Source organism: Euleptes europaea, chromosome 18, assembly GCF_029931775.1.
Source record: "Euleptes europaea isolate rEulEur1 chromosome 18, rEulEur1.hap1, whole genome shotgun sequence".
Taxonomy (NCBI): domain Eukaryota; kingdom Metazoa; phylum Chordata; class Lepidosauria; order Squamata; family Sphaerodactylidae; genus Euleptes; species Euleptes europaea.
The window spans coordinates 8,301,740-8,327,624 of NC_079329.1; the positions used below are offsets into that span (position 1 = coordinate 8,301,740).

A 25,885-nucleotide genomic window follows, 5' to 3' on the forward strand; every position below is an offset into this window, starting at 1 on the left:
TTACCTCTGAGGCTAATTGCCATGCGCTGACATGAACGCTGCCCTTAGGGTTGCCAACCCCCAGGTGGAGTTTGGAGATCTCCCAGAATTACAACTGATCTCCAGATGACACAGATCAGTTCCCCAGGAGAAAATGGGTGCTTTTGAGAGTGGAGTCCATGGCCTCATACCCCGCCAATGTCTCTCCCCAGCCTAAATCTTTTGCCAGCTGTGTTCCGAAATCTCCCGGAATTTCCCCACTCGGAGCCGGCAACCCTAGCTGCCTTCCTGGAAGAGTTCCTGTACTTTTAACAAGCAGCTGTTCCATGCAGCTGCTGCAGCTGTTAAAGGCACAAGAGCCCTGCAAGGGAGGGGGAAGGAAAGAAATAGGAAGTAGAGATTCACTTTGCCTGCTGCAGGCCCAGCAAGGTGGAGGTTTGGGAGGGATTTTTCCTGAGAGATTATTACAATCGGCTGAGAAGCTGGGAGGATTTCAGGTGCTATTTTTAGGCTGCCTCCGTAATGTCGGTGAGAAGGGGGTCAAGTAGGAGACACTGGCTGAAGATGGGGCTGGTTGGGATGAGAACAGGACTCAAGGGTTCCTCTTCCCCAGGAGACGTTGCTGCTCAGGAGCTTGCAGTTTGTGAGGCAGGGACGCTGCTGGCCGCTTGGGCTGGGATCTGAGATGCCAAAGCGAGGGAAGAAGAAGGAAGATGGAGTCCTTCCGGAAGAGAAAGAGGAGGTGGCAGGTGAGCATGCCCAGGATCTATACATACACACATTCACTAGCCTGGGAACCCATCCTGATGACTGTGTAGCCTTTGACAAGCATAGTCCACCCCAGACTATATATTATATCAACTGAGGGGGCAGCCTGCTGTCTATCTTGGTCAGAATGGTTGGAATGAGAGGCCATCTTGGGATTCTTGGGGATTCCTCAGTGGAACAGGCTTCCTCGGGAGGTGGTGAGCTCTCCTTTCCTGGAGGTTTTTAAGCAAAGGCTAGATGGCCATCTGTCAGCAATGCTGATTCTATGACCTTAGGCAGATCATGAGAGGGAGGGCATCTTGGCCATCTTCTGTGCACTGGGAGTGTGTGTGTGTGTGGGGGGGGAAATAGTTGTGAGTTTCCTGCATTGTGCAGGGGGTTGGACTAGATGACCCTGGTGGTCCCTTCCAACTCTACGATTCTATGATTGGAGACCAAATCCTGTGGTGGTCCCTTCCAACTATGATTCTGTGATTGTTTTAAACTGAGATTTTATTGTTTTTAAATTTAGGATTCACTGATATCGTTTTAATATTTTGTTGTATTTTACAATGATTCTACCCACTCTGAGCCTGGCTTTGGCTGGGGAGGATGGGCTATAAATTGCAAAAATAAATAAATGAATAAATAAAATAGGCTGGCAATTTATGTCTTAAAAATGATCAAGTTTTCTAAAACTGTGTCCCCTTGTTCATCTGGAGGGAATCTTCGCTCGCCAGAGGCAACTAGGTGGGAAATTAATTACAAGCCTGTGTTGACCCCATTTTTCTGTGACTAACGAAAATGGCTTTTGTCCCCCCCCCCTTTTTTTTTTTGCTAGAGCCAGAGCCTAAGAAGGCTAAGAAAGGGGGAGCTAAGGCTGAGAAAGAGCCCGATGGCCCAATCATGTACCAGGATCCCCCGGATAAACTCTCTTCTCCTAGTGGCAAGAAGTACACGGTGAAGATCACTTCCTGGAATGTGGACGGGATCCGTGCCTGGGTCAAGAAGAAGGGCCTGGAGGTGATTCTGGCCTGCTTGGGCTTAGAAAGACCCCCACCCTGCCTGAAACTTTGGAGATCCCTTGCCAGTCAGAAAGGCTAATACATTGCCTACATGGATCAATAATCTTGAGTTCATATATTATAAGTTGATATGTGAAACTAAATCCTGACAAGACAGATGTTTCCTGGGTTAGTAGAAAGGCAGACCAGGGACTTCAGATCTCCCCTGTCTTGGATGGGGTGGATAGCCAGCATGGTGTAGTGGTTAAGAGCGGCAGACTCTATTCTGGAGAACCAGGTTTGATTCTCCATTCCTCCACGTGAGCAGCAGAGGCTAATCTGGTGAACCCGGTTGGTTTCCTCCACATGAAAGCAGCTGGGTGGCCTTGGGGTAGTCACACTCTCTCAGTCCCACCTACCTCACAGGGTGTCTGTTGTGGGAAGGGGAAGGTGATTGTAAGCTGGTTTGATTCTTCCTTAAGCGGTAGAGAAAGTTGGCATATAAAAGCCACCTCTTCTCCCCGTCTCCATTTTCTACTCTTTTGTTGTTTTGAGTAATGTTTCCTCTGAGTTGCTAAAGGCCCTTGGGGGGGACCTGTGCATTGCCTCAATGAGGAGGCGGTGGCATAGCAACCAGAGGTCCCAGGTGAATTAGGGAATTCCTTTGGGGGAACAAGACAGCTAAGACCGGAGGCAGTTTGGCTTAATGTGTGCAGGTGCCTTTGGTAAGCAGTTATTTTTTGGCAGCAGACCACTTAGAAGGAAATTGCCTTATGCTGAGCCAGACGATTGGCCCAACTAGAGCAGCGCCATGGCTCAGTGGTAAAGCATCTGCTTGGCATGCAGAAGGTCCCAGGTTCAATCCCTGGCATCTCCAGCTAAAGGGACTAGGCAAGTAGGTGATGTGAAAGATTCATGCTTGAAACCCTAGAGAGCTGCTGCAGGTCTGAGTAGATAATCCTGACTTGGATGGACCAAGGAAGGTCTGATTCAGTATAATCAGCTTCATATGACCGTGAGCGCTGTTTACTATGATTGGCAGGAGAGGCAGGTTTTTTCTCCATACCTGCTATCCAGGATTCTTCCACCGGGAGATGCTGGGGCTTGAATCCGGGACTGTGCTCTACTGCTCAGCCACAGATCCACTCCAGCATGGGGAGGGAGGGAGGGAGGGAGGGAGGGAAGGGGCAGCAAAACCCAACAAGCCATGGTCTGCGTTCTCCAGTTCCAACCGTTCGCCTCCCACTTTTCCCTTTGTTGAGAGGAGGAGGGTAGGAGGAGCCGGTTCCCAGGCCCCGGCCCTAAAGCCGTCTTTCCCCGCAGTGGGTGCGTGAGGAAGACCCTGACGTGCTCTGCCTGCAGGAGACGAAATGTGCTGAGAAGCAGCTGCCTGTTGACATTCGGGAGATGGAGGAATATCCCCACAAGTACTGGGCCTGTTCGGACGACAAAGAAGGTTACAGCGGAGTGGCCCTTCTCTCCAAGGTCAAGCCCATCGACGTCACGTATGGTATTGGTACGTAGGTTCCCGGCTCCTTTGGCAAACTCTACCCCCCCCCCCCAGCATTCAATCCATGCACATTCAGTGGTCTTTGCACATTGGTTTCTTGAGCCTTGGCTGTGTGCGTCCCTATCTTCCTCTCTGTTTCTCCCCCTCTTCAGTTTTTGCACTTGCATTCTCCTATCTGCATTCTGCAATTGTGTGCCCCCCCCCCCAAAAAAACCTTATAATTCTGGCAAGCTGCAGAAATTAACTTAGAAGCCTATGGCTACAGGGAGCGTGTTTTCTCTTTTTAAATGTTTGCTGACTCGCTTCAAGCTTAAGAAGAGTTGGTTTTTATATGCTAACTTTCTCTTACCGCTTAAGGGAGAATCAAACCGGCTTCCCGTCACCTTCCCTTCCCCTCCCCACAACAGACACCCTGTGAGGTAGGTGGGGCTGAGAGAGCTCGAAGAGAGCTGTGCCTGGCCCAAGGTCACCCAGCTGGCTTCGTGTGGAGGAGCTGGGGACATTAGTTCGCAGGGTTGCCATAAGTCAGACGCGACTTGACAGCCCTTGACACGCGCCTGCTTGTGACATGTGGTCACAACCAAAATGAGCAACCAAAATATCAGGGCTGGAGCCACTGCCCTATGAGGAGCGTTTAAAACACTTAGGGCTGTTTAGCTTGGAAAGAAAGTGGTTAAGGGGAGACATGATAGAGGTCTATAACAATTATGCATGGTTTGGAGAGAGTGGACAGGGAGAAGCTTTTCTCCCTCTCTCATAATACTAGAACGTGGGGTCATCTGCTGAATCTGGAGGGTGTGAGATTCAAAACTGATAAAAGTATTTCTTCACGCAACACATAGTTAAATTGTGGAACTCCCTGCCCCAGGATGCAGTGATGGCTACCAACTTGGAATGCTTGAAGAGGGGAGTGGACATGTTCATGGAGGAGAGGGGTCTTCATGGCTGCTAGTTAAAATCATGGCTGCCAGTCATGACGCATACCTATTCTCTCCAGGATCAGAGGAGCATGCCTATTATATGAGGTGCTGTGGAACCCAGGCAGGATGGTGCTGCTGCAGTCGTCTTGTTTGTGGGCTTCCTGGAGGCCCCTGGTTGGCCACCGTGTGAGCAGACTGCTGGACTTGATGGGCCTGGGTCTGATCCAGCAGGGCTTTTTCTTATGTTCTTATGTGGTCGCTTACATCTCACTTTCCAACTTTCCTGCCCCCTACAGGCGAGGAGGAGCATGACAAGGAAGGCCGCGTGATATCGGCGGAGTTCCCCGAATACTTCCTGGTGACTGCCTACGTGCCCAACGCGGGCCGGGGACTGGTGCGGCTGGAGTACCGCCAGCGCTGGGACAAAGCCTTCCGGTCGTATCTCCAAGGCCTGGCCGCCCGCAAACCCCTGGTCCTGTGCGGCGACCTCAACGTGGCGCACCAAGAGATCGACCTCAAGAACCCCAAGGGCAACAAGAAGAACGCAGGCTTCACGCCGGAAGAGCGGGCTGGCTTCGGCGAGCTGTTGGGCGCCGGCTTCGGCGACACCTTCCGCCACCTCTACCCCGACACGCCCTATGCCTACACCTTCTGGACCTACATGATGAACGCCCGGGCCAAGAACGTGGGCTGGCGGCTCGACTACTTCCTGGTCTCCGATGGGCTGCTGGAGGGTCTGTGTGACAGCAAGATCCGCTCCAAGGCTCTGGGGAGTGACCACTGCCCCATCACCCTGTATCTGGCCGTGTGAGGGGGGGTACGAGGGGGGGAGAGGGAGAGCCGTGCGATAACCGCACGGCTTTTGTGTGTATGTGCGTGTGTAAATACTATGCGTCCTGGCCCTGGGGTTTGCGAGATGGTGTGTGCACACCCTTACAACTGTGGTTTGACTTCTCCGTCGCGGCAGGGAAACCAGAAATGCCGACGGGGTTGCCAGATCCTGACCCGGAAGAGAGGCCGATCCCGGGTTTGCCAGATAATACCGAGCTTTGTCTTGTTCAGAGATTTGTAGATACCCTTCTTTCCTCTGCCTGCTACAGCGAGCAATGCCCCTTTACTCCAGAGCAGAGGGGACAGAAGGATGACATACGTGGATGGGACTGGTGCAGGAGAGGCCGGGCTCTGTCTTCCCCACAGCAAGTCATGGGACCTCCGGCTGAGAAACTGGCAACCCTGTCTGGGGGGATCCTCGATGTGGGAGGCTGGTGGGGGAAGCCGGAGATCCTCTACTGAGTTCCTTATTCTCGCCTAACAGACATGCCTCATCCTTGTTGCTCTGAAACATCAGAGGTCTCTGATTTTGTATCTAATAGTTGTTTAAGGAGTTTTAGATGGCTGACAGATGGCCATCTAGCCTGTGCTTAAAAACCTCCTGGTTTTAGGAGGCTTTGCTGCTGTAAGAAAGTTATACTCTCTGCAAAGAGCATTAAACTTCCCTTTTTTATACAAAAAGATTTCTGGTGTGTATTCTGAGTGCCTTCGTTGGAAGAGTGCAGAAGCTGGGTATCTAAATTATGTTTAGCCCTACGCTGATAGTGCTTGTCACTGCAGACAAGTCCTGCTTTAGCTCTTAGTCTTCTCTAAGGGAAAACACATTAAACCCTGTGGAGATTTTGCCATTGAGAGCAAGTGTGGTGTAGTGTTTAACAGCAGTGGTTTGGAGTGGTAGACTCTGATTTGGAGAACCGGGTTTGATTCCCCACTCGTCCACATGAGCTGCAGACGCTAATGGTGAATCGGGTTGGTTTCCCCACTCCTACACATGAAGCCAGCTGGGTGACCTTGGGCTAGTCATAGCTCTCTTAGAGCTCTCTCAGCTCCATCTGCCTCACAGGGTGTCTGTTGTGGGGAGGGGAAGGGAAGGTGATTGTAAGCCGGTTTGATTCTCCCTTAAGTGGTAGAAAAAGTCGGCATATAAAAACCAACTCTTCTTCATCCCCCTCCCAGTGCGGAATCTGTAGCAGGACAGTCGGCTTTTGGCACTGGATCAAGACTTCATTCTACCTGGAAGGGGTGCATTTGAATTACACGGTTGCCACATGCAATTTCAGAGAGAAGGCCTGGTTGCTCAGAAGTTCAGGAAGTGGTCCTGTGACTGAGTGGACTGAGAGTTCGGTAACAAGAACTGGTGAGGCAGGGGTCCACGATACGGTGCCCGTTCTCAAGGACCCAAGTCTCCCTTGCCTCTGTCGTCTCAGGATTTCAGATCCTGAACACATGAAGCTGCCTTAGACTGAACTGGACCCTTGGTCCATCAAAGTCAGTATTGTCTACTCTGACCGGCAGCGGCTGTCTAGGGTCTCAGGCAGAGGTCTTTCACATCACCAACCTGCCTAGTCACTAACTGGAGATGCCAGGGACTGAACCTGGGACCTTCTGCATGCCAAGCAGATGCTCTACCACTGAGCCACAGCCCCTTCCCAATAGGAACGCATGAAGATGCCTTCTATTAAAGCAGACCCTTGGTCCATCAAGGATAGTACTGTCTACTCAGACCAGAAGCGGCTCTCCAGGGTTTCAGGCAGAGGTCTTTCACATCACCTACTTGCCTAGTCCCTTTAACTGAAGATGCCGGGGACTGAACCTGGGACCTTCTGCATGCAGAGCAGAGGCTCTACCACTGAGCCGCAGCCCCTCCTCAACTCTTCGAGCTGGCTTCTGGCTTTCTGTAATGCACAGGCTTCTTCTCAGCCGGGCGTCATCTAGACCTCTGCCCAACAAGAAACAAGAGGCTCATGAACGGGATCACGGGAATGGCTCAGTTTTGGCAGGGAAGTGTATGTGTGTGGTGGGGGGGCAGAGTTCCCCCTAGCCCAATCTTATTAGCAGGAACAAGACAGCCACTAATCCTACTTAGCCCGCCCCAGTAGCTGCACAAAGATGGATTACAGCACTGTAAGAAAGGGGCAAGAAAAGCCATAAATGTGCAGGACCTGGAACGGTTCCTGTCCTTTAAGAAAAAGTTACGTGGACCAACTGGGCAATTTTAACTGATAGGTATAATCACTTGCCTGACCTGGATGGCCCAGGCTAGCCTGATCTCGTCAGATCTCAGAAGCTAAGCAGGGTCAGCCCTGGTTAGTATTTGGATGGGAGACCAACAAGGAATACCAGGGTTGCTGTGCAGAGGAAGGCACTGGCAAACCACCTCTGTTAGTCTCTTGCCATGAAAACCCCAAAAGGGGTCGCCTGCGACTTGATGGCACTTTACACACACACACATAATCACTTGCCTCCTGACATGTTTCAGTTCATGGAATCATAGAGTTGGAAGGGACCACCAGGGTCATCTAGTCCAACCCTGCACAATGCAGGAAATTCACAACTACTTCCCCCCCACACACACACAGTGACCCCCTACTCCATGCCCAGAAGATGGCCAAGATGCCCTCCCTCTCATGATCTGCCTAAGGTCATAGAATCAGCATTGCTGACAGATGGCCATCTAGCCTGTGCTTAAAAACCTCCAGGGAAGAAGCACTTACCACCTCCCGAGGAAGCCTGTTCCACTGAGGAACCGCTGTGTTAGAAAGTTATTCCTAATTTTTCGACAAAAACTCTTTTGATCTAATTTCAACCCGTTGGTTCTGGTCCGACCTTCTGGGGCGACAGAAAACAACTCGGCACCCTCCTCTATATGACAACCCTCTTCAAATACTTGAAGGGCTATCATATCACCTCTCAGTCTTCTCTTCAGGCTAAACATATCCAGCTCCTTCAACAAACCATCTTTGTTGCCATCCTCTGGACACGTTCCAGCTTGTCTACATCTCTCTTAAATTGCGGTGCCCAAAACTGAACACAATAGGTGAATACTCAGTTGTTAATCTGATATCTCTGTGTCCACCTGGACTAGCAGGTTAGACAAGATTTTCCCTTCCAATAGAGCGACTGAAAACTGCAAGGAATACTCAGAAAGCAAGCAGTAAACAATTGCAAAATAAGATCTTAAATGAGGATTGGTCCTTAGTGTTTAAAGATGCAAGTCGTAAATGTACACCTCGCTTCTTCTAGATACCCTTCAACAGAACTTTCTCCTTGCCAGACTATTTCCACTGGCTAGAAATTCATAAGTTCAGACTAGCTTTCATACTGGGGGGATGTAATGCCCTAGACTCAGCTGAGACACCTGGGCGATACAATAAAACTATTGCAGAAGACCGAAAATGCCCATTTTGTCCGGATAATTTTGTCCTAGCCCATGTTGTTTTAGCAAGGTACACAAAATAATATTGCACGAAATAAATATATCATCCCTGGATAAAACAGCTAAAGACACTTTCTGAGAAGCAGATACTGTGTTATCTGCTGTCAAATAGATCGGTCAATTGAGTGAGAGGTGGCAACTTTTTATAACGTCAAGAAAAAATTAAATTTCATTTCCCCTTTTTAAAGTGCGAAGTGGCTGATGGATAGCCAGTGGCTTTTAAATCTAGGGAAAGGGAAGGAAAGATAATCACTTGCCCTAAACACACTGGCTCTTTGCATTACTTGGTGGCTAAAAAGGCAAGTTTCCTCTCCCACTTCCAAGCGGCCTTCTCACTACAAACTTGAAGATATCTGGATTCAAAGTCAATCTTAGCTAGTCCTACCCTGCAAGGGTAGGTGGCTGAATCCTCGACAGCTTCTGTCCATAGCCCTGATCAGTGTGAGGGGTATAACCCATTTCCCCAAGGCATATGCGGCAAAGCTTTCTGGGGTAGCGTACCCCATGGTGAGTGGGGGGGGGGATATGCCCAACCCTGACCCAAATGGCCCAGCCTAGCCCGATCTCAGAACCTAAGCAGGGTCAGCCCTTGTTGGTATTTGGATGGGAGATCTCCAGAGAAGTCCAGTGTCCCCATATAGAGGGAGGCAATGGCAAATCACCTCTATTCGTCTCCCACTTTGAAAACCCCGGCAGGGGTTCCCGAACTGTGCTCTAAGGAGCACTCGGTGCTCTGCGAAACATCTGGTGCTCCGTGAAGAGACTGGAAAGAAAAATACTACCATCATTCGGTTTGGTGTAGGTGCTAGGTGAAAATTAGTGCTCTGTGACAAATTTCTCTCCAGAAAAGAAGAGTTGGTTTTTATATGCCGACTTTCGCTACGTTAAGGGAGACACAAACCAGCTTATAATCACTTTCTCCTCCCCACAACAGACACCCTGTGAGGTAGGTGGGGCTGAGAGATCTCTTAATAGAGCTGTGACTAGCCCAAGGTCACCAGGCTGGCTTCGTGTGTAGGAGAGGGGAAACAAATCCAGTTCACCAGATTAGCCTTCGCCACTCATGTGGAGGAGTGGGGAATCAGACCCGGTTCTCCAGATCAGAGTCCATGCTCCAAACCACCACTCTTAACCACTACACCACACTGGCTCTCCGTGACTCAAAAGGTTTGGGAAACTGCCCTATAAGGTTGCCATAAGTCAGCTGTCTTAACTGCACTTTCCACTACATGGCCAGACCTTGATCAGAGGTTGCAGAAGAGATCACTGCTAATCCCACCCCCCTCCATTTCAAGGATTTCAGATAGCGCACCAGGTCGGCTGTCTCTGCCAGAGACCTTGGTTATCCTCAGCTATTTGGAGTTGAGAGGGGGGGGGGAGCTAGGCCGGCTGAGGATCTGACACAGTAAAGCAGCTTTGTAAGAAATTTGGATTTTCAGCCTCCAGGGCCAAATTGGCTTGGGACCCCGAGTAGGAAATTAGAGGGCCGAACCGTTTAAAGCCCTTGGGCAAGTTACACAGGAGTAAGCCGACAAAAGAAAATCTGCAACTTCCGACAGGATATTTCCAGCTCTGAACAGCAAAATGCCTGCATCACATGAAGCTGCCATCTACTGAATCAGACCCGTGGTCCATCAAACTCAGTATTGTCTACTCAGACTGGCAGCGGTTCTCCAGGCAGGACTTTCACATCACCTACTTGCCTAGTCCCTTTAACTGGAGATGCCAAGGATTGAACCTGGGACTTTCTGCATGCCAAGCAGATGCTCTACCAGAGCCACAGCCCCTCCCCTAATCCATACACACCTCCCTTAATTTGGCTCCAACCCTGCTTTAACAAAAAAAGGAAGCTTTCGCTCAAACGCTTCTCACCGTATGGAATTTCAACTTTATTTACAACCATCCAATCTTTTTATTTTTAATTCCTCCTTTGGCCCTGGTCAGGGAAAGGAGGAAGAGAAAGAGACACAAGTTCAACTGGGGAGGGTTCAGGAAAACAGAGGAGGAAAGAGAGGGCAGAAGTGGGCAGGTGCCACGGAGGAGAGAGATTTAAATAAGCTCTGTACACGCACATTATCCTTATATACAAGCTGCAACAGCAACGAAGCTCAAAGCGGGGGGGGGAGAAGAGCAGAGTTGGGGGGGTCACCATCCCTCCCCCGGACAGAAGCCAAGACAGGCATGGAAGCAAGACCGAACAAATTCACCTCCCCCCACCCCCAGCACCTGGGACGACTTTTGGAACAACCACCGGACCCTGCCCCATGTCATGCTGCCTCCGCCAGCCCTCTCCGCACGCGGTTGGAGGCCAGTCACCTCCCAGAAAGTGGTTCTCGCAGGCCTCGGGAGCTCTGGGTTGAGGGAGGGCCGTCACCCTCCCCATTGGCCCCCCCACTCCCGCGGGAGCAAGTTTCCTGGCGGGGTGGAAGAAGGAAATTCAAAAGGTCTCCAGAAACGAGGGCCGAAGGAACGGGCAACCCCCTTGAAAGGACACGGTGAGTGGAACTGTGGTTAGGTGGGAGGAGGGCTTGTGCGGCCAATCCCAGAATCCATGCTCTTCAGGTTTAAAGGATAAAAACCTTTTCTTCCTAATTACGGTAATCCCTCTTCTGCGCCCCACGGATGGAGCTTGGGCTAAGGCCAGTGGGGAATCCCTCCACCCAGGAATGTGCAACGAAAGAAACTGTATCAGACTGAAGGAATTGAAGGGGGGGAATAATGCCCACGTTACGTTCCAGCGGGATCAGACGTCCTCTCAGGATTGCGTTATCAAAACGAGGGAGGAAGGGACGGGCAAGGGGGCGCCGAGACACTAACTCCAGGTAGCGTTACAAGACATGAGGGTCCAGGAAGGGAGATGCTTGGACCACAGGACTCACGGGGGCAACCAGGCGACGAGGAACGAAATCCAACTAGAAACACAGCAGTGACCGTCCGCTTGCCTTCTCAAGCCAGCCATCCGAGGAACATGCACGAGGCCGTTATCACTGCGGCAGCTCCGGCAGTCCCCTCTCCTGCTGGTCCTCATACGCAGAGCGGAAAGGGATGCAGTCCATGCAACAAGGACTCCTTGTAGCTCTCCGGCCAGCCGCCCACGGCCAGGAAGCACCCGAGAAGCCCCAAGAGCAGTCAACATCTCCTCAAAGTGTACCGCCCTTCAAAGTGTCCCAGCTGAGCCACCGTAGTTCCCCTCTAGACATACAACCCATCGTGCTCCAATCCCCTTGGGCGGCCTTCTGTCAAAGGCCCCGCTGGATCATGCCATTATGCGGCAGGTCCCGGCGCGCAGCCGCCATAGTTCAGACTGTCTCCCCCAGACGGGAACTGCTCGCAATCTCCCGGGTCCCCAAACGTCTCCCTCTTGAAATCGGTCCAATGGAGGGTTCCGTCGCCCGTCGGGTCCGTAGGAAGTTCTCCGGCTCCAGGAGAGACAGTTTTCGGCAACCGAATTTCATTCAGGTCCAAATGTTCGTTTTGGCATTACACCCCACCCAGGCGATGGCCTCTGGGGGACACCTCGCCAGTGAGGAGATGGTAAAAGCTGTGATAGCGATCGATGGGGGTGGGGGGCTGGCACAGCAGGAAGGTGGCGCGAAAGGCCCCAACCCCAAAGGGGAGGGGGGGAAAGAGGGCGGGCGAGGCTGGCTCTTGGCAGATGACACGCTGGGAGCAGCAACTGGAAACGGGGAGCCCAGGGGGAAGCTTCAGGAGAAGTTCTGGATGGGATGGCTGACCCTCATGCAGGCCCAGTACATGGCACGGCCAAGGCACAAGAGAGCCAAGAGGATGACCAGCGCCCACGAGGCATAGATTCCATGGTACCTGTGGGCCTGTGTCCACGTTCCAAACTGCAGGCAAGAGGAAGAGACGAGGAGGAGTCAGCAAGAGGCAAAAGAAGAAGAGTTGGTTTTTATCTGCTGACTTTCTCCACCACTTAAGGGAGAACCAAACCGGCTGACAATCACCTTCCCCTCCCCACAACAGGCACCCTGCGAGGTGAGGCTGAGAGAGCTCTAAGAGAGCTGTGACTAGCCCAAGGTCACCCAGCTAGCTTTATGTGGAGGAGCGAGGAAACCAAACCAGTTCTCCAGATTAAGAATCCACCGTTCCAAGCCACTGCTCTTAACCACTACCCCACCCTGGCTCTCAAAAGGGCTAAGATCAGTTATTATTCTGGGAGAACTCCAGGCTCCACGTGGAAGTTGATAACCCTGAAGTAGTAGAAGAAGAGTTGGTTTTTATCTGCCGACTTTCTCCACCACTTAAGGGAGAACCAAACTGGCTGACAATCTCCTTTCCTCCCCCTCCCCACAACAGACACCCTGTGAGGTAGGTGAGGCTGAGAGCTGTGACTAGCTCAAGGTCACTCAGCTGGCTGCATGTGGAGGAGCGGGGAAACCAAACCAGTTCTCCAGACTAAGAATCCACAGCTCCAAACCACTGCTCTTAACCAATACACCACCCTGGCTCTCAAAAGCACGGAGAACCATTATTGCGCGGAGCGCAGGATCGGCCGGCAGTCAGGGATTGGCCAAAACGGTTCAGGTGGTGTTCCCCGAGGATCTGCCGCTAGCTCTGCCCCCAGGTCTAATGGTTGAAGCAGGTGAGGCTATGCGGCTGGCTTAGCCCTGCGCGCTGTTCACAGCAGAGCCACAACTAGAACCCCCACTGTCCCTTCTCGACGCCACACCCCAAGGGATTCTCTTCCCTACATGGACCCGGCATTGCTCCCTTCTAGGTTCTTGTTCTATGGAGTGCATTTTTATCTCCCCCTTCCTTCAAGGCCCGTGGCGCAGCGTGGTAAGCTGCAGTACTGCAGTACAAGCTCAGCTCACAACCTGAGTTCGATCCTGACGGAAGTCGGTTTCAGGTAGCCGGCTCAAGGTTGACTCAGCCTTCCATCCTTCCGAGGTCAGTAAAATGAGTACCCAGCTTGCTGGGGGTAAAGGGAAGATGACTGGGGAAGGCACTGGCAAACCACCCCATAAACAAAAGTCTGCCTAGGAAACGTTGGGATGTGACGTCACACCATGGGTCAGGAATGACCCTGTGCTTGCACAGGGGACCTTTACCTTTCCTCCAAGGCAGCGCACACTCCATCACCGCAGCCACCCTGCAAGGGAGGCGAGACGGAGAGCAACCAGCCCCAGGTCAACCGGTAAGTTTCACAACAGAAATGGGGATCCGAATCCACGGTTGCCCACAGCCTCGTTGGGCGCTGTATCTATACCACCACGTCGGCTGTTTTCACTTTGAGAAAGTTATTTAAAAAAAATTTCTTTCCTGGATGCTTTTAAGAAACCACTGTTAGTTTCCCTTTCATCCATCTTCCCTTTTAAGAGCTGTATATTAAAATCAGCGGGTTCCTTTTCATAAATGCTGCATGGCACTTCTGTGGGGCGCTTCACAAAGCATCAAGTGGAAGCGGGCGACCCTATATAACAATCGTTCCCCATAAAGCAGCTTTATTTCCTGGCTGGAAACATAATTTCCCTTTAACAAACCTTGATTCCCATGGCGGGGGGCCAGAATCAACCTGATCCAATGGCATCCTGAGCCCCTGAGATTCCTGGATTCTCTAATCCCACAGACCCATGACTCAGAATCCGCCTAGAACAAGCTGTGTTCTACTGCCTGCATCCATGGCTACGCTAGATAATCCTCTTTAAACTTGGCTCTGGCCCTTGTACAGACAGAAAAAGATGGGAGTTGCACGCAGCCTGACTTCCGGGTAAAAGCCGACTTTCTCTACCACTTATGGGAGGATCAAACTGGCTGACAATCACTTGCTCTTCCCCTCCCCAAGACAGACACCTTGTGTGGTAGGTGAGGCTGAGAGAGCTCTAAGAGAACTGTGACTAACCCAAGGTCACCCAGCTGCCCTTATGTGGAGGAGTGGGGAATCAAACCCAGTTCACCAGATTAGTGTCCGCAACCCATGTGGAGGAGTGGGGAAACCAACCCAGTTCACCAGATTAGCCTCTGCCGCTCATGTGGAGGAGTGGGGAATCAAACCCGGTTCTCCAGATTAGAGTCCACTGCTCCAAACCACTGCTCTTAACCACTACACCACGCAGAGTGAAAACCCTGCCCAGTTTTTTTTTTTTAATATATTTGATTTACACCCTGCTGTCTTCCCAGCCAAAGCCGGGCTTGGAGCAGTTAAGTTCCAGCAAGGGCAGCATTTTGAGCGGGCCCCATCATAGCTCCTACTCACCGCGAGGCCGGTTGCTGTCACCGCCATTAATAAACCCAGCAGGAAGCAGCAAACGCATCGTTTCCGGGGGTAGCGGCGCCCAATGGAAGAGCTGGGGGTGGAGAGGAGAGTGGAGCCCTGGTTAGTCTACCCAGCTCTGAAGGAGATAGTGGGCATAGAGCAGCTTGCCCCATTGAACAGATGAAGCTGCCTTATACTGAATCAGACCCTTGGTCCATCCAAGTCAGTATTGTCTACTCAGACCGGCAGCGGTTCTCCAGGGTCTCAGGCAGAGGTCTGTCACATCACCTACTTGCCTAGTCCCTTTAACTGGAGATGCCGGGGATTGAACCTGGGACCTTCTGCATGCCAAGCAGATGCTCTACCACTGAGCCACAGCTTCCCCACCCATTCTCTACCCACAATGAAAAGCCAACCTTTGCTCCAGCAACACACCCTCCCCGCCCCGTCCGTTCTGGAGCAGAGATCTCTCAGCTAACAGCCACTCACGTTCCCCTGTTCCTGGCTGCCAGGCCTGGGCTCACAGAAGGTGGCTTTCTCTGATTTTATATAACTGCTCACCCCCCTTCAGATAGAGTTGCCATGTTTGTGGGCAATCCCTGCGAAGACGAGGAGGAGAAGAAGGAGAAGAAGAGTTGGTTTTTATATGCCAACTTTCTCTACCACTTCAGGGAGAATCAAACCAGCTTACAATCACCTTCCCTTCCTCTCCCCACAACAGACACCCTGTGGGGTAGGTGGGGCTGAGAGTGTGACTAGCTCAAGGTCACCCAGCTGGCTTCATGTGGAGGAGTGAGGAGACAAATCCAGTTCACCAGATTAGCCTCTGCCATTCATGTGGAGGAGTGGGGAATCAAACCCGGTTCTTCAGATCAGAGTCCACCGCTCCAAACCACCGCTCTTAACCACTACACCACGCAGGAACGGGTAAAAACTCACACTTTCCGGCAGTGCGGACACCGGGCTAAGGTGCGGTCTGTGAACTCTGTCCACTGGAGAGAGAGGGAGAAAAGGAAGAAAAGTCAAATAGCTTCCCCCCCAACCCCAGATGCTGCCGTTGGTCCATCAACGACATCAAAAGGAGAAAACTTGGGCATCGTTCCGGACTGCCGATGTGGACACAAGATACTGGACCAGGTAGCCCCTTGGTATGATCCAGCAAGGTTCCCCTTGTGCTCTTCCTCCCGGCTGGCAGGGGAGTCTACAGAGCCGTGACTCCAGGTCTCCCTTGGCTAAGTCCAAAACTCCTGAGGTGTCACTGGTACAATCGTCTTGTTATGCCCCAGAACCAACGTTGAGAATGTGATTTTAGGCACAGGCGTCGGCCAACAGCAACTTTAAGGTGATTTCCGCATCCCGCGCATGCAGTGGGGGAGAGGGCATGAGATTCCAGAGTTGTCTCGCCCCATCCCAGTAATCCTTACCAGGAAATTGTTTTTGCAGTGGCCGCAGATGACGCGCACGCCAACGGGCTGGGGCTCGGGACTCAGAGGGCCGGGATGGACGGGGCCCAAGTTGATGATCCTTTTACTGAGAAGAAAAGAAAGTGGGGATGAAAGGAGGCCCTCCCTGCACACCGAGGGAGAAAGATGCTACAATCCCCTCTCCCCAACCCAAAAATCAAGATCACTTCCTGTCCATCATTGGTATAATCCTAGCCCACGGAGCCGCTTCCCACCCAAAGCCCCCAATATGAACACATGAAGCTGCCTTATACTGAATCAGACCCTTGGTCCATCCAAGTCAGTATTGTCTACTCAGACCGGCAACGGCTCTCCAGGATCTCCCACAGAGGTCTTCCACATCATAAGAACATAAGAAAGGCCCTACTGGATCAGACCAAGGCCCATCAAGTCCAGCAGTCTGTTCACACAGTGGCCAACCGGGTGCCTCTAGGAAGCCACAACAAGATGACTGCAGCAGAACCATCCTGCCTGTGTTCCACAGCACCCAATATAATAGGCATGCTCCGGATACTAGAGAGAATAGGTAAGCAGCATGGCTAGTATTCATTTTAACTAATAGCCATGAATACCCCTTTCCTTCATGTATATGTCCACTCCCCTCTTCAAGCCTTCCAAGTTGTCAGCCATCACCACATCCTGGGGCAGGGAGTTCCACAATTTAACTATGCGTTGTGTGAAAAAATAGTTCCTTTTATCTGTTTTGAATCTGTCACCCTCCAGCTTCAACAGATGACCTTGCGTTCTAGTATTATGGGAGAGGGAGAAAAACCTCTCCCTGTCCACTCTCTCCAAACCATGCATAATTTTATAGACCTCTATCATGTCACTCCTTAGCAGCCTTCTTTCCAAGCTAAACAGCCCTAAGCGCCTTAACCGCTCCCCATAGGACAGTTGCTCTAGTCCCCTAATCACCTACTTGCCTGGTCCCTTTAACTGGAGATGCTGTGGACTGAACCTGGGACCTTCTGCATGCCATGCAGATGCTCTACCATTGAGCTACGGCCCTTCCCCAAATGAACACATGAAGCTGCCTTATACTGAATCAGACCCTTGGTCCATCAAAGCCAGTATCGTCTACTCAGACTGGCAGTGGCTCTCCAGGGTCTCAGGTTGAAGTCTTCCGCATCACCTACTTGCCTAGTCCCTTTGACTGGAGATGCCCCGGGGACTGAACCTGGTACCTTCTGCATCCCAAGCAGATGCTCTACCACTGAGCCACAGCCCTCCCCTTTCCAATGTAAACCTGTTTATTGCCTTTCCTCAACAACACTGCCCCTACCCCCCCACAGGCACCCACCCATAAATTGTCTCCTCTCCCACTTTTAAAATAGGCATTGCTGCTCTTCTGTTCATGCACTGTTTCCACTATGCCACAGTCAACTGTTTTGTTGGCCTGCATAACAGCAGCCACTAGGTGCTTGATTCCTGGCCAGGTCTCTTTCCTTCCCCAAACATCAACCATTTTAGTTTGCATTTCTCACCGATCCAAGTTTCTAGCCCTCACGGGCACTGAGCAAAACCAACACCCACCTCAGTGAATGGAGGTGGGTTCAGGGGAGGCTTCCAGTCGGAAGGCTGTTCCTCTGGCGTTCAGCACAGACCTTTCTTCTGGGATCCCCCCTCCTCTGTCCCATAGCCACATGCTTGAAATATAATCCTAATTCCCTTCCTTTCAGAATGAAAAGCTCAGATCATGAGAAGTTTATCTAGGAAGATACAGTGGACGTTCTAGTCTATGGCTGGTGGCTGTCCAAACCACTCTTCCCCAAACTTTCAAGCTTCCCCAACAGTAACAAAGTAAATTTGCATCTCTCTTTGGAGCTGTAGAGATGAAGGTTGTTCCCCAAACATTCTGTCCAGCGTGAACGCCTGGGAGTGATCCTGGTACAGCCACGAGAAGTCCCGCCCGCTCCCCGTCCTGAGAGCCTCCCTCCCCGGCGCCCTTACCAGTATGTCCGAGGACAGGCAATGCGCTGGGATGTCACTTTGCAGATCAGGAGGCAATTGCAAGGGCATCTCACGTACTTCTTCCCAGCTGGGGCATTTTTGATCGGCTGAAGCAGGGAAAAGGAGAAAGGTTCTAAATCTGTGAGAAGCCGGAGGTTTAAAAGTACACGTTCCTGTCTAAGGTAGAAGCAGAGATGGGCGACGAAGCAGACTCGATCAAACAACCCTCACGCAAGATAGTGGACCGGAACTGCTAAAACAGCTTCTCTGGCCGTTGCGAAGTCACAGAATATCCACAGACAGTCCAACTGCATGGGATGAAGAAACAGTACTACTTCTGCGAAGAAAGTGAAAAAACTCAGTTCGGCTAGGAAGTGTCTTGCGAGACGCGCCACCTGTCGGTTGGGGCTAGGGAAGAATAGGGAAATTATGCCTACTCAGTGCTCCAGGACACAGGCCTAGTGATGGCAGAGACGGCTGCGGGCTACGAAGGATAAGCCGCAAAGCCCAGAATAACTGTGTGGTTTGTCTGCTCCTTTAGCACAATTTATTCAATTATTTGTTTCATTGGATTTCTAGGCTGCTCTTCCCGGCTAGGTCAGGCTCAGAGCGGCTTACAGCATTTGAACAGTTAGAACAATCTTAGCATTTCCATAAAATTATCAGCAACAACCGAATAAAGTAAAATAAAATTGGCACCATCAGACATAGCAGCAATAATAATACAATGGTAACAATACCATTAATAAAATCATAAAGGAAAGCACAAAGGTGAGGAGGGAAGGCCAGCCTGGTGGAAACCATCATGTCCTCAGCTGTATGCCTGGCGGAACAACTCAGTTTTACAGGCCCTTAGTAATTGTTTCAAGTACTGCAAGGCCCGAACCTCCCTGAGTATAGCGTTCCACCAGGCCCTTTACTGGAAAGAACCAAATCAGCAACTAAGCAGTTCAATGACCATCTTGAACACATGAAGTTGCCTTATACTGATCCTTGGTCCTTATATCAGATCCTTGGTCCATCAAGACACTGAGCATGTAAGGGGAAAGGCTGGACTACAAATCCAGTTATCTCATCAGATCTCAGAAGCTAAGCAGGGTCGGCCCTGGCTAGTTCTTGGATGGGAGACCACCAAGGAAGGCCAGGGTTGTTACGCAGAGGAAGGCAATGGCAAACCACCTCTGAACGTCTCTTGCCTTGAAAGCTCTACTGGGTTGCCGTCAATCGGATGAGACCTGACAGCGCTTTAGACACACACACAAACCATGTCAGGGTTCCACATGCAGGCATACATGCGTGGGGAACAGGCCCCATTTGCAGTCAGAAGTGGGAAGGTCCAGAATTAGGTTTGTCACCTTATTTGTTCTTTGGGAGAACAGGGCCTTATTTAGCCCCCACAGCATATCAGGTGCTCCTACGCAAGGCAGACACAATCTCTGCATGAAGCGTTTACAACCTACTTTAATGAGGAAGAACAGGCACAAAAGGAAGGAGGCCAAAGACTGCTGGTAAGAAGCATAAAAAGGGCAGGGAGAACCTGATGGCATTTCAGCGTAGGAATCTGCCTTTTCACAAGCCAGGTCGTCGATCCGTATAGCTCAGCACTTTTTCCCCTACTGACAGACTCTCTCCGGGGTCTCAGGCACAGAATGGTCTTCCCTGGCACCTGCCGGGAGACTTTTAATACCTGGGACCTGCTGCATGCAAGAGCAGCATTCTACCAATGAGTCACGGACACTCCCTTTAAATCAACATGGTTCAGCAGAAGTTCAGAGCCAAACCACATCAGGCTGGTGTATCACATGCTCTAACTGCTGGTGGCTGAGACAGTCTCTCAGCATCCACCAAAATTCTGTTACTGGAGATGCCGAGGATCAAACCTGGGACCTTCTGAATACAGAGCAGGTCCTCTACTCTGCTTTTTTGACTCTCACTACAACCACATGAGGCAGGGTAGGGGAGAGAACTTCCCCAGATCTCAGGTTTCCTGTTGTTTGAACCCAGGTCTGGAGTCCAACAGCCTGTTCTCCGATCCACACCTTTGTTTACGAACACCTGCAAATGCACTTCTTCTCAGTGCATGACAGGAAACTGGAGGTGGAAGAGGTCAGACAGGTTTCTCAAAGAAACAGAAAGAACAAGGTCAGAAACTGACCTCAGAAACTGACTCAAATGGTGTATGGATTTCCAGCTCACAGAGATGCCTCTGCTGTCCTGCATCCCTCCATCTCCTGCCTCATGGGAAGTCAGCCTGCCTGGTTAGCAAAGTACTGGTTGATGGCAGCCGACACTATGACTCCTACTGAATTTTAAATTCCGCACAAGATACTGAGCTCTTACAACAGAAACGCAAAACAAGCTTTAAGAAAGGCCAGAGGAAGCAGCATCGGCTCCAGTCCAGACTCAGGCTTCACACAAACATTTGGCATCCGTAATCCACATTCTGAGGAGCCCCGTGGAGCAGAGTGGTAAGCTGCAGTACTGCAGTTCAAGCTCTGCTCACGACCTGAGTTTGATCCCGATGGAAGTTGGGTTCAGGTAGCTGGCTCAGGTAGTTGACTAAGCCTTCCATCCTTCCGAGGTCGGTAAAATGAGTACCCAGCTTGCTGGGGGTACGGGGTAGATGACTGGGGAAGGCACTGGCAAACCACCCCATAAACAAAGTCTGCCTAGTAGATGTCAGGATGTCAGGATGTGACATCACTCCATGGGTCAGTAATGACCCAGTGCTTGCGCAGGGGATCTTTACCTGTTACCATTTTAATCAACATTCTCTGAGCATCTGAAATGCTCCACTTGTGTTGCCTCAGAAATCTCACCCCAAATGACTCCTGGTTTTACTGTTTGAGGATTTGCACTCCACCACTTCCCCGCCCGCCAAGGAAGCTCACGTTATAGCAAAAGATAAACTTTAAAACCTTTTTTCAAAAATCGTCATGGAAAAGATGCAGCACATCAAACTTGGATACATACATATCAACACATAAGGAAGCCATAGTTTAGAAGCATTTGCCATAAATGCTGAATCATTCACTTCACAGTTCTCTTAAAAAAGAAAGATCTTGCAATCTCCCCCAAAGCTGGGTGAGATAGTGATGCACCTAGCCTAGAAGGAACCAACTCGGCAAGCGGGGTGGGGAGAGCGAGAATAATTAGGGGGAAATCCCTTCCTGCTGTCCGGGACCTAGGTTATCCTCAAGAGTTCTCCTTGAACCCACCAAAACAACATGTGAAAAAGGGTGGTGGTAGACTTCAACTTTTCCTCGTAGTGTGTGGATGTGTTCTGGGAAGGGGGACTGGGGTTGGGGGAGTCCACACCCAAAGGCATGCATCTACAAGGATCCAGGAGAGAGGGGAGATTGATCCCACACACAGCCCAATTATCTCTCCCCCCCCCATTTTAGGCTATAAGAAAAACAATAAACTATGCTTCCCTTCTGCCAAATGATACATTCAGAGCTCCAGTCTGCCTTCGTACTGCAAGTGCTTAAAAGGAACCTGTGCATTTTCCCTTCGGTTATTCATAAAGAGCTCAGGTTATTCGGCACATCCCCTAGGCATGCAGAAAACACCCCCTTCTCTCTGGGTGGCCCCATTTTGCTGCCGCATCCATCAGCCCAGGGCCACCCACTTGGCCATAAGAAGAAGCGATACTGATGATGGGAGAGGGCGGGGGTGGCTGGGAAAGCACCATTTCCCCAAGGCTATCTCACAAGTTCTTGGCCAAGGTGAAGGTCTGAACCTGGGACTTCCAGGCTAACCCCTGTCAACCCTGAACAGACCAGCCTTTCCTTTAGCCGTCTTACCCCACCTCCTCCCCATCCTCACCGTGGCTTCGTTGCAGACACTGCATTTCACGACGTGCTGGTGCATCTTGCCCTCCACGTTGATGGGGCTCTGGCAAACCCGGCAAGTGATCATGGGAGCGCTGCCGCTCTCAGGGGACGCCATGGGCGAGTAGGGAGGGGGGTCTTCTCCCGGCAGCACAGCCGCCTGGCCCCCATCGCCGAGCCCGCTAAATCCAGGGAACCCTTGTGGAGAGAAAAGGAAAAATAAATCAACGGAACTGCTATAAGAGAGCACCGGCTGCAGCATGAATCGGTCCTACTGATGCCCCTCAGACACGGAACAGACCACAACCTTGCTAAGATGTTTGGGGGGAAATTACAGCCCTTTCCTGCCCCCAACGTCAACCCCTTCACCTCCATTGAACAAATGAGCACATGAAGCTGCCTTATACTGAATCAGACCCTTGGTCCATCCAAGTCAGTATTGTCTACTCAGACTGGCAGCGGCTCTCCAGGGTCTCAGGCAGAGGTCTTTCACATCACCTACTTGTCTAGTCCCTTTAAGTGGAGATGCCAGGGATTGAACCTGGAACCTTCTGCTTGCCAAGCAGACGCTCTACCACTGAGCTACCGCCATTCCTCATTGCTTTCCCCTAGTCTCATGGTACTCCCCCACAATCGTATTTCCTTCCCATGTTGCATTCCTTCCCTGTCATAAACCCTTTTTTGCCTCCAAAATCTGATAACACTTAACTTGCCACACCCCTTCCTCAGACATAGAAAACTCTTCACCAGAACGCTTCTAATCTTCCCTTTGCGCAAGTATGAGACAAAACCCCAGATTTTTTTTTAAAAAGTCTTAATTAATATTCTGCTGGAAATGGGCCAGCAATTACCAGCCAATGGTTTTCTTGCTCCTGGCAAATGCACAGACTTCGGTAAACCTCCAGGCATTCCCCCATCCCTCCAACTACCTAATCTCCTGAAATTCTTTACCTACCCTTCCCTTAACCCCCCCCCAAATATAACAATGGATCTTAGCCTTGCAGTTCACACCCCATCCCCAGCTATGTCAACTCAACAGTTTTACTACTCATATAAAGGATGGTGCAGAGTTGTTTTCTGTTGCTCCAGAAGGTTGGACCAGAACCAACGGGTTGAAATTAAATCAAAAGAGTTCCCGTCTAGACATTAGGAAGAATTTTCTAACAGAGCAGTTCCACAGTGGAACAGGCTTCCTCGGGAGGTGGTGAACTCTCCTTCCCTGGACGTTTTTAAGCAGAGGCTAGGTGGCCATCTGTCAGCAATGCTGATTCTATGACCGTAGGCAGTTCATGAGAGGAAGGGAATCTTGGCCACCTTCTGGGCATGGAGTAGGGGGTCACTGGGTGTGTGTCTGTGGGGGGGGGGAGGTAGTTTGTGAATTTCCTGCATTGTGCCAGGGGTTGGACTAGATGACCCTGGTGGTCTCTTCCCACTCTATGATTCTGTGCTGCCCTGCAGCCTTAAGACCCCACCCATTTGGATCTAGCCCCTCCCACTTTCCCACTTAAGACCCTTCCCTAAAACCTCGAGCCAATTTTTGGAGCTCTCCAAAGGCTGAATATCCCCCCCCCCCCAACAATAATCTAGTATTTTTTCTCAACTGTCTCCGCCCCCCCCACCTTTATCATCCCCCCCTCAGGCTCCTCATGCAAATTAATGAGGGGCGTGGCTTGGCTCACCCTGAGGCGGGTTCGGCTTCCCCGGCGGGTTGGAGGCAGAGCCTGTCATCAGCCCCGCGGGCCCCACCAGGCCTCCCATGCCGGAGCCGCCCCCATCGCCGGACTCGGCCGGCAGGAGCGGGGAGCGCTCTCCGTCCGCAGCCATCGCGGCGCGCTGTTGCTCCTGCAACCGCCGCCTACTCCGCCTCCCCGTCGGCTTCCGTAGCGCGCGACCCCGCCCCTCACTCGCCGACTACTACGATCACGTGAGGGGACGACTTCCTATTGGCGACGAAGGGGGACGGGAGGGACTCGTCACGTGACGAGGGGTGAGCGTCGCTAGCTCCTGATTGGGCAGAGCCCGGCCGAAGCCTTTTTTCTTTCATTGGCCGGGATACAGGCCCGCCTTTTTTGTCCCATAGCGCCGTCTCTGCGGCGGCTTCACTGCGCCCTCATCCCGTGATCCTTTTCTGTCCATTTCATTGGCTGGTTCTGAATCTACGTCTCATCGCTCACGAGAGCGTCGTGGAGTGCCCAAAAATAGGAAGGCGGGAATAAAACCCACGTGACAAACAACGTGCATCCTCATTGGCTGAGAGCCACCACAGGCTCATAGCACGATCTCAGTTCTGCAAACCCATTGGCCGAGCCCGTTTTTTCGTCATCCACACTATGCTCCTATTGGACAACAGCAAACTCACCTCGTCGTTCATCCGAGATGGCTCCGCCCTTTACCAGGAGTTAGGCTGTTTGCTCCGCCCCCCATCTCCCTCGCTTGGCATTGCCCACCCCTCGGGCATGATTGACGTCCCAGCCAAAATTCCATTAGGGGGCGGAGCTGATGGGAAAGTGCAATGTGGATGACGTCAAAGGAGGCAATTTCTATAAATGTTAATATATTTAAGGTATGCAAACCTAAAACTGGTGTAAGGAGGTGTTTTGGGTTTTTTGCGGGAGAGGTAGTCATAATATTGCTAATTAATATATACTAATTTTGCATAGGTTTATTTATTTAAAGGCTTAAAAGTTATGTGCCAAATTTGGTACAAATGGATTTTATGTATTGGGCCGACTTCTGACCTATAAGTAGGGTTTCTTTTGCAGTACTCCCACCGAAGAGAAATTCACTGTGGCCATTTATGCACGGGAGGTTCTGCCTTGGATTTACCCTGGATTTACTGCTCTTTAGATGCACATTTCCCCCTTCTGAATTCTCAAAACTCAAAAATAATTTCCAGTTTTTCAAAAAATATATAGTTCTCAAAAATGTTTTTTTCTTTAAAAACGTTTATGCTTAAAAAATTGCCTAGTGCTTCAAGCATTAGAGTTGATAACATGAATGTATTATATGTATTATTTGTATGCATTTATTTAAACAAAGGGAATGGCATCACTGTAAATATATATCTCATAGAAAGAGCACCTATTTAACTGGCATAATAAATTTCCAAGATTGATAAAGCAGCAAAGCGAAATGGAACAATCCCAGAAGTCCATCTCTGTTTAAACCTTGGATTCCATTGTCACTGTGACTGCTACAGACAAAATGAAATGGTGCAATATCTGTTTTGATGGAATATTGAATTTCATGTATGCAAAACGTTGTATGTTTGATAATTGTGCATAAGAAACTGGCATCACAGAATGTATGAGCAATTGAAGATTGCAAGTTTGTATGTTATATGCTTACAGAATATAACTACATCGAAAAGCACTTGTTTTTGGTCATATGCGCTGATAATTTTGTAATAACCTCCAGGTGGTGGCTGGAGATCTCCTGCTATTAAAACTGAGATCAGTTCCCCTGGAGAAAATGGCCGCTTTGGCAACTGGACTCTATGGCATTGAGGTCCCGCCGAAGAGGTGGTTTTTATATGCCGACTTTCTCTAACTCTCAAGGGAGAATCAAACAGACTTACAATCACCTTCCCTCCCTCTCCCGACAAAACATGTGAGGTAGGTGGGACTGAGAGAGTGTGAGTAGCCCAAGTTCACCCAGCTGGCTTCGTGTGTAGGAGTGGGGAAACAAATCCAGTTCACCAGATTATCATCCCCTGCTCATGTGGAGGAGTGGGGAATGAAACCTGGTTCTCCAGATCAGACTCCACCATTCCTAACCACCGCTCTTAACCACTATAACACACTGGCTCCGCCCCCAATATCTCCTGGTAATTCCCGTCTCGGAGCTGGCAACCTTACACATCATTAGAAATTATACATTAGCAAGAACTTCCTGACAGAGCGCTTCCTCAGTGGAACAGGCTTCCACAGGAGGTGGTGGGCTCTCCTTTGGAGATTTTTAAGCAGAGGCTAAGATGGCCACCTGTCAGCAATGTT

The 25,885-nt window shown here is 50.7% G+C and overlaps 2 protein-coding genes across 2 annotated transcripts; one reads left to right on the forward strand and one right to left on the reverse strand.

Annotated features, from left to right (window-relative positions):
• Nucleotides 1-630: 630 nt before the first annotated feature.
• Nucleotides 631-4,971, forward strand: APEX1 (apurinic/apyrimidinic endodeoxyribonuclease 1). The gene is made up of 4 exons (XM_056863026.1): nt 631-728; nt 1,568-1,749; nt 3,054-3,246; nt 4,457-4,971. The coding sequence occupies exons 1-4, from the start codon at nt 665-667 to the stop codon at nt 4,969-4,971; spliced, it is 954 nt and encodes a 317-aa protein (XP_056719004.1). The 5' UTR covers nt 631-664.
• A 7,158-nt stretch (nt 4,972-12,129) lies between these two features.
• Nucleotides 12,130-23,749, reverse strand: PIP4P1 (phosphatidylinositol-4,5-bisphosphate 4-phosphatase 1). Its single transcript, XM_056863041.1, has 7 exons — nt 23,570-23,749; nt 21,886-22,088; nt 18,058-18,164; nt 16,069-16,174; nt 15,584-15,636; nt 14,645-14,735; nt 12,130-12,275 (listed from the first exon to the last, which is right to left on the reverse strand). Exons 1-7 carry the CDS (start codon nt 23,712-23,714, stop codon nt 12,132-12,134), a joined length of 849 nt encoding a protein of 282 aa, XP_056719019.1. The 5' UTR covers nt 23,715-23,749; the 3' UTR covers nt 12,130-12,131.
• Between the last annotated feature and the right edge of the window lie 2,136 nt (nt 23,750-25,885).

Excerpts from the sequence above, each read along its gene's own strand:
- APEX1 (XM_056863026.1), top strand. The coding sequence starts at position 665 with ATGCCAAAGCGAGGGAAGAAGAAGGAAGATGGAGTCCTTCCGGAAGAG. Across the intron at positions 729-1,567 it reads AGAGAAAGAGGAGGTGGCAG|AGCCAGAGCCTAAGAAGGCT; the intron begins GTGAGCATGCCC and ends TTTTTTTGCTAG. Across the intron at positions 1,750-3,053 it reads TCAAGAAGAAGGGCCTGGAG|TGGGTGCGTGAGGAAGACCC; the intron begins GTGATTCTGGCC and ends CTTTCCCCGCAG.
- PIP4P1 (XM_056863041.1), bottom strand. The coding sequence starts at position 23,714 with ATGGCTGCGGACGGAGAGCGCTCCCCGCTCCTGCCGGCCGAGTCCGGC. Across the intron at positions 22,089-23,569 it reads GAAGCCGAACCCGCCTCAGG|GGTTCCCTGGATTTAGCGGG; the intron begins GTGAGCCAAGCC and ends TCTCTCCACAAG. Across the intron at positions 15,637-16,068 it reads ACTGCAAAAACAATTTCCTG|TGGACAGAGTTCACAGACCG; the intron begins GTAAGGATTACT and ends CTCTCTCTCCAG.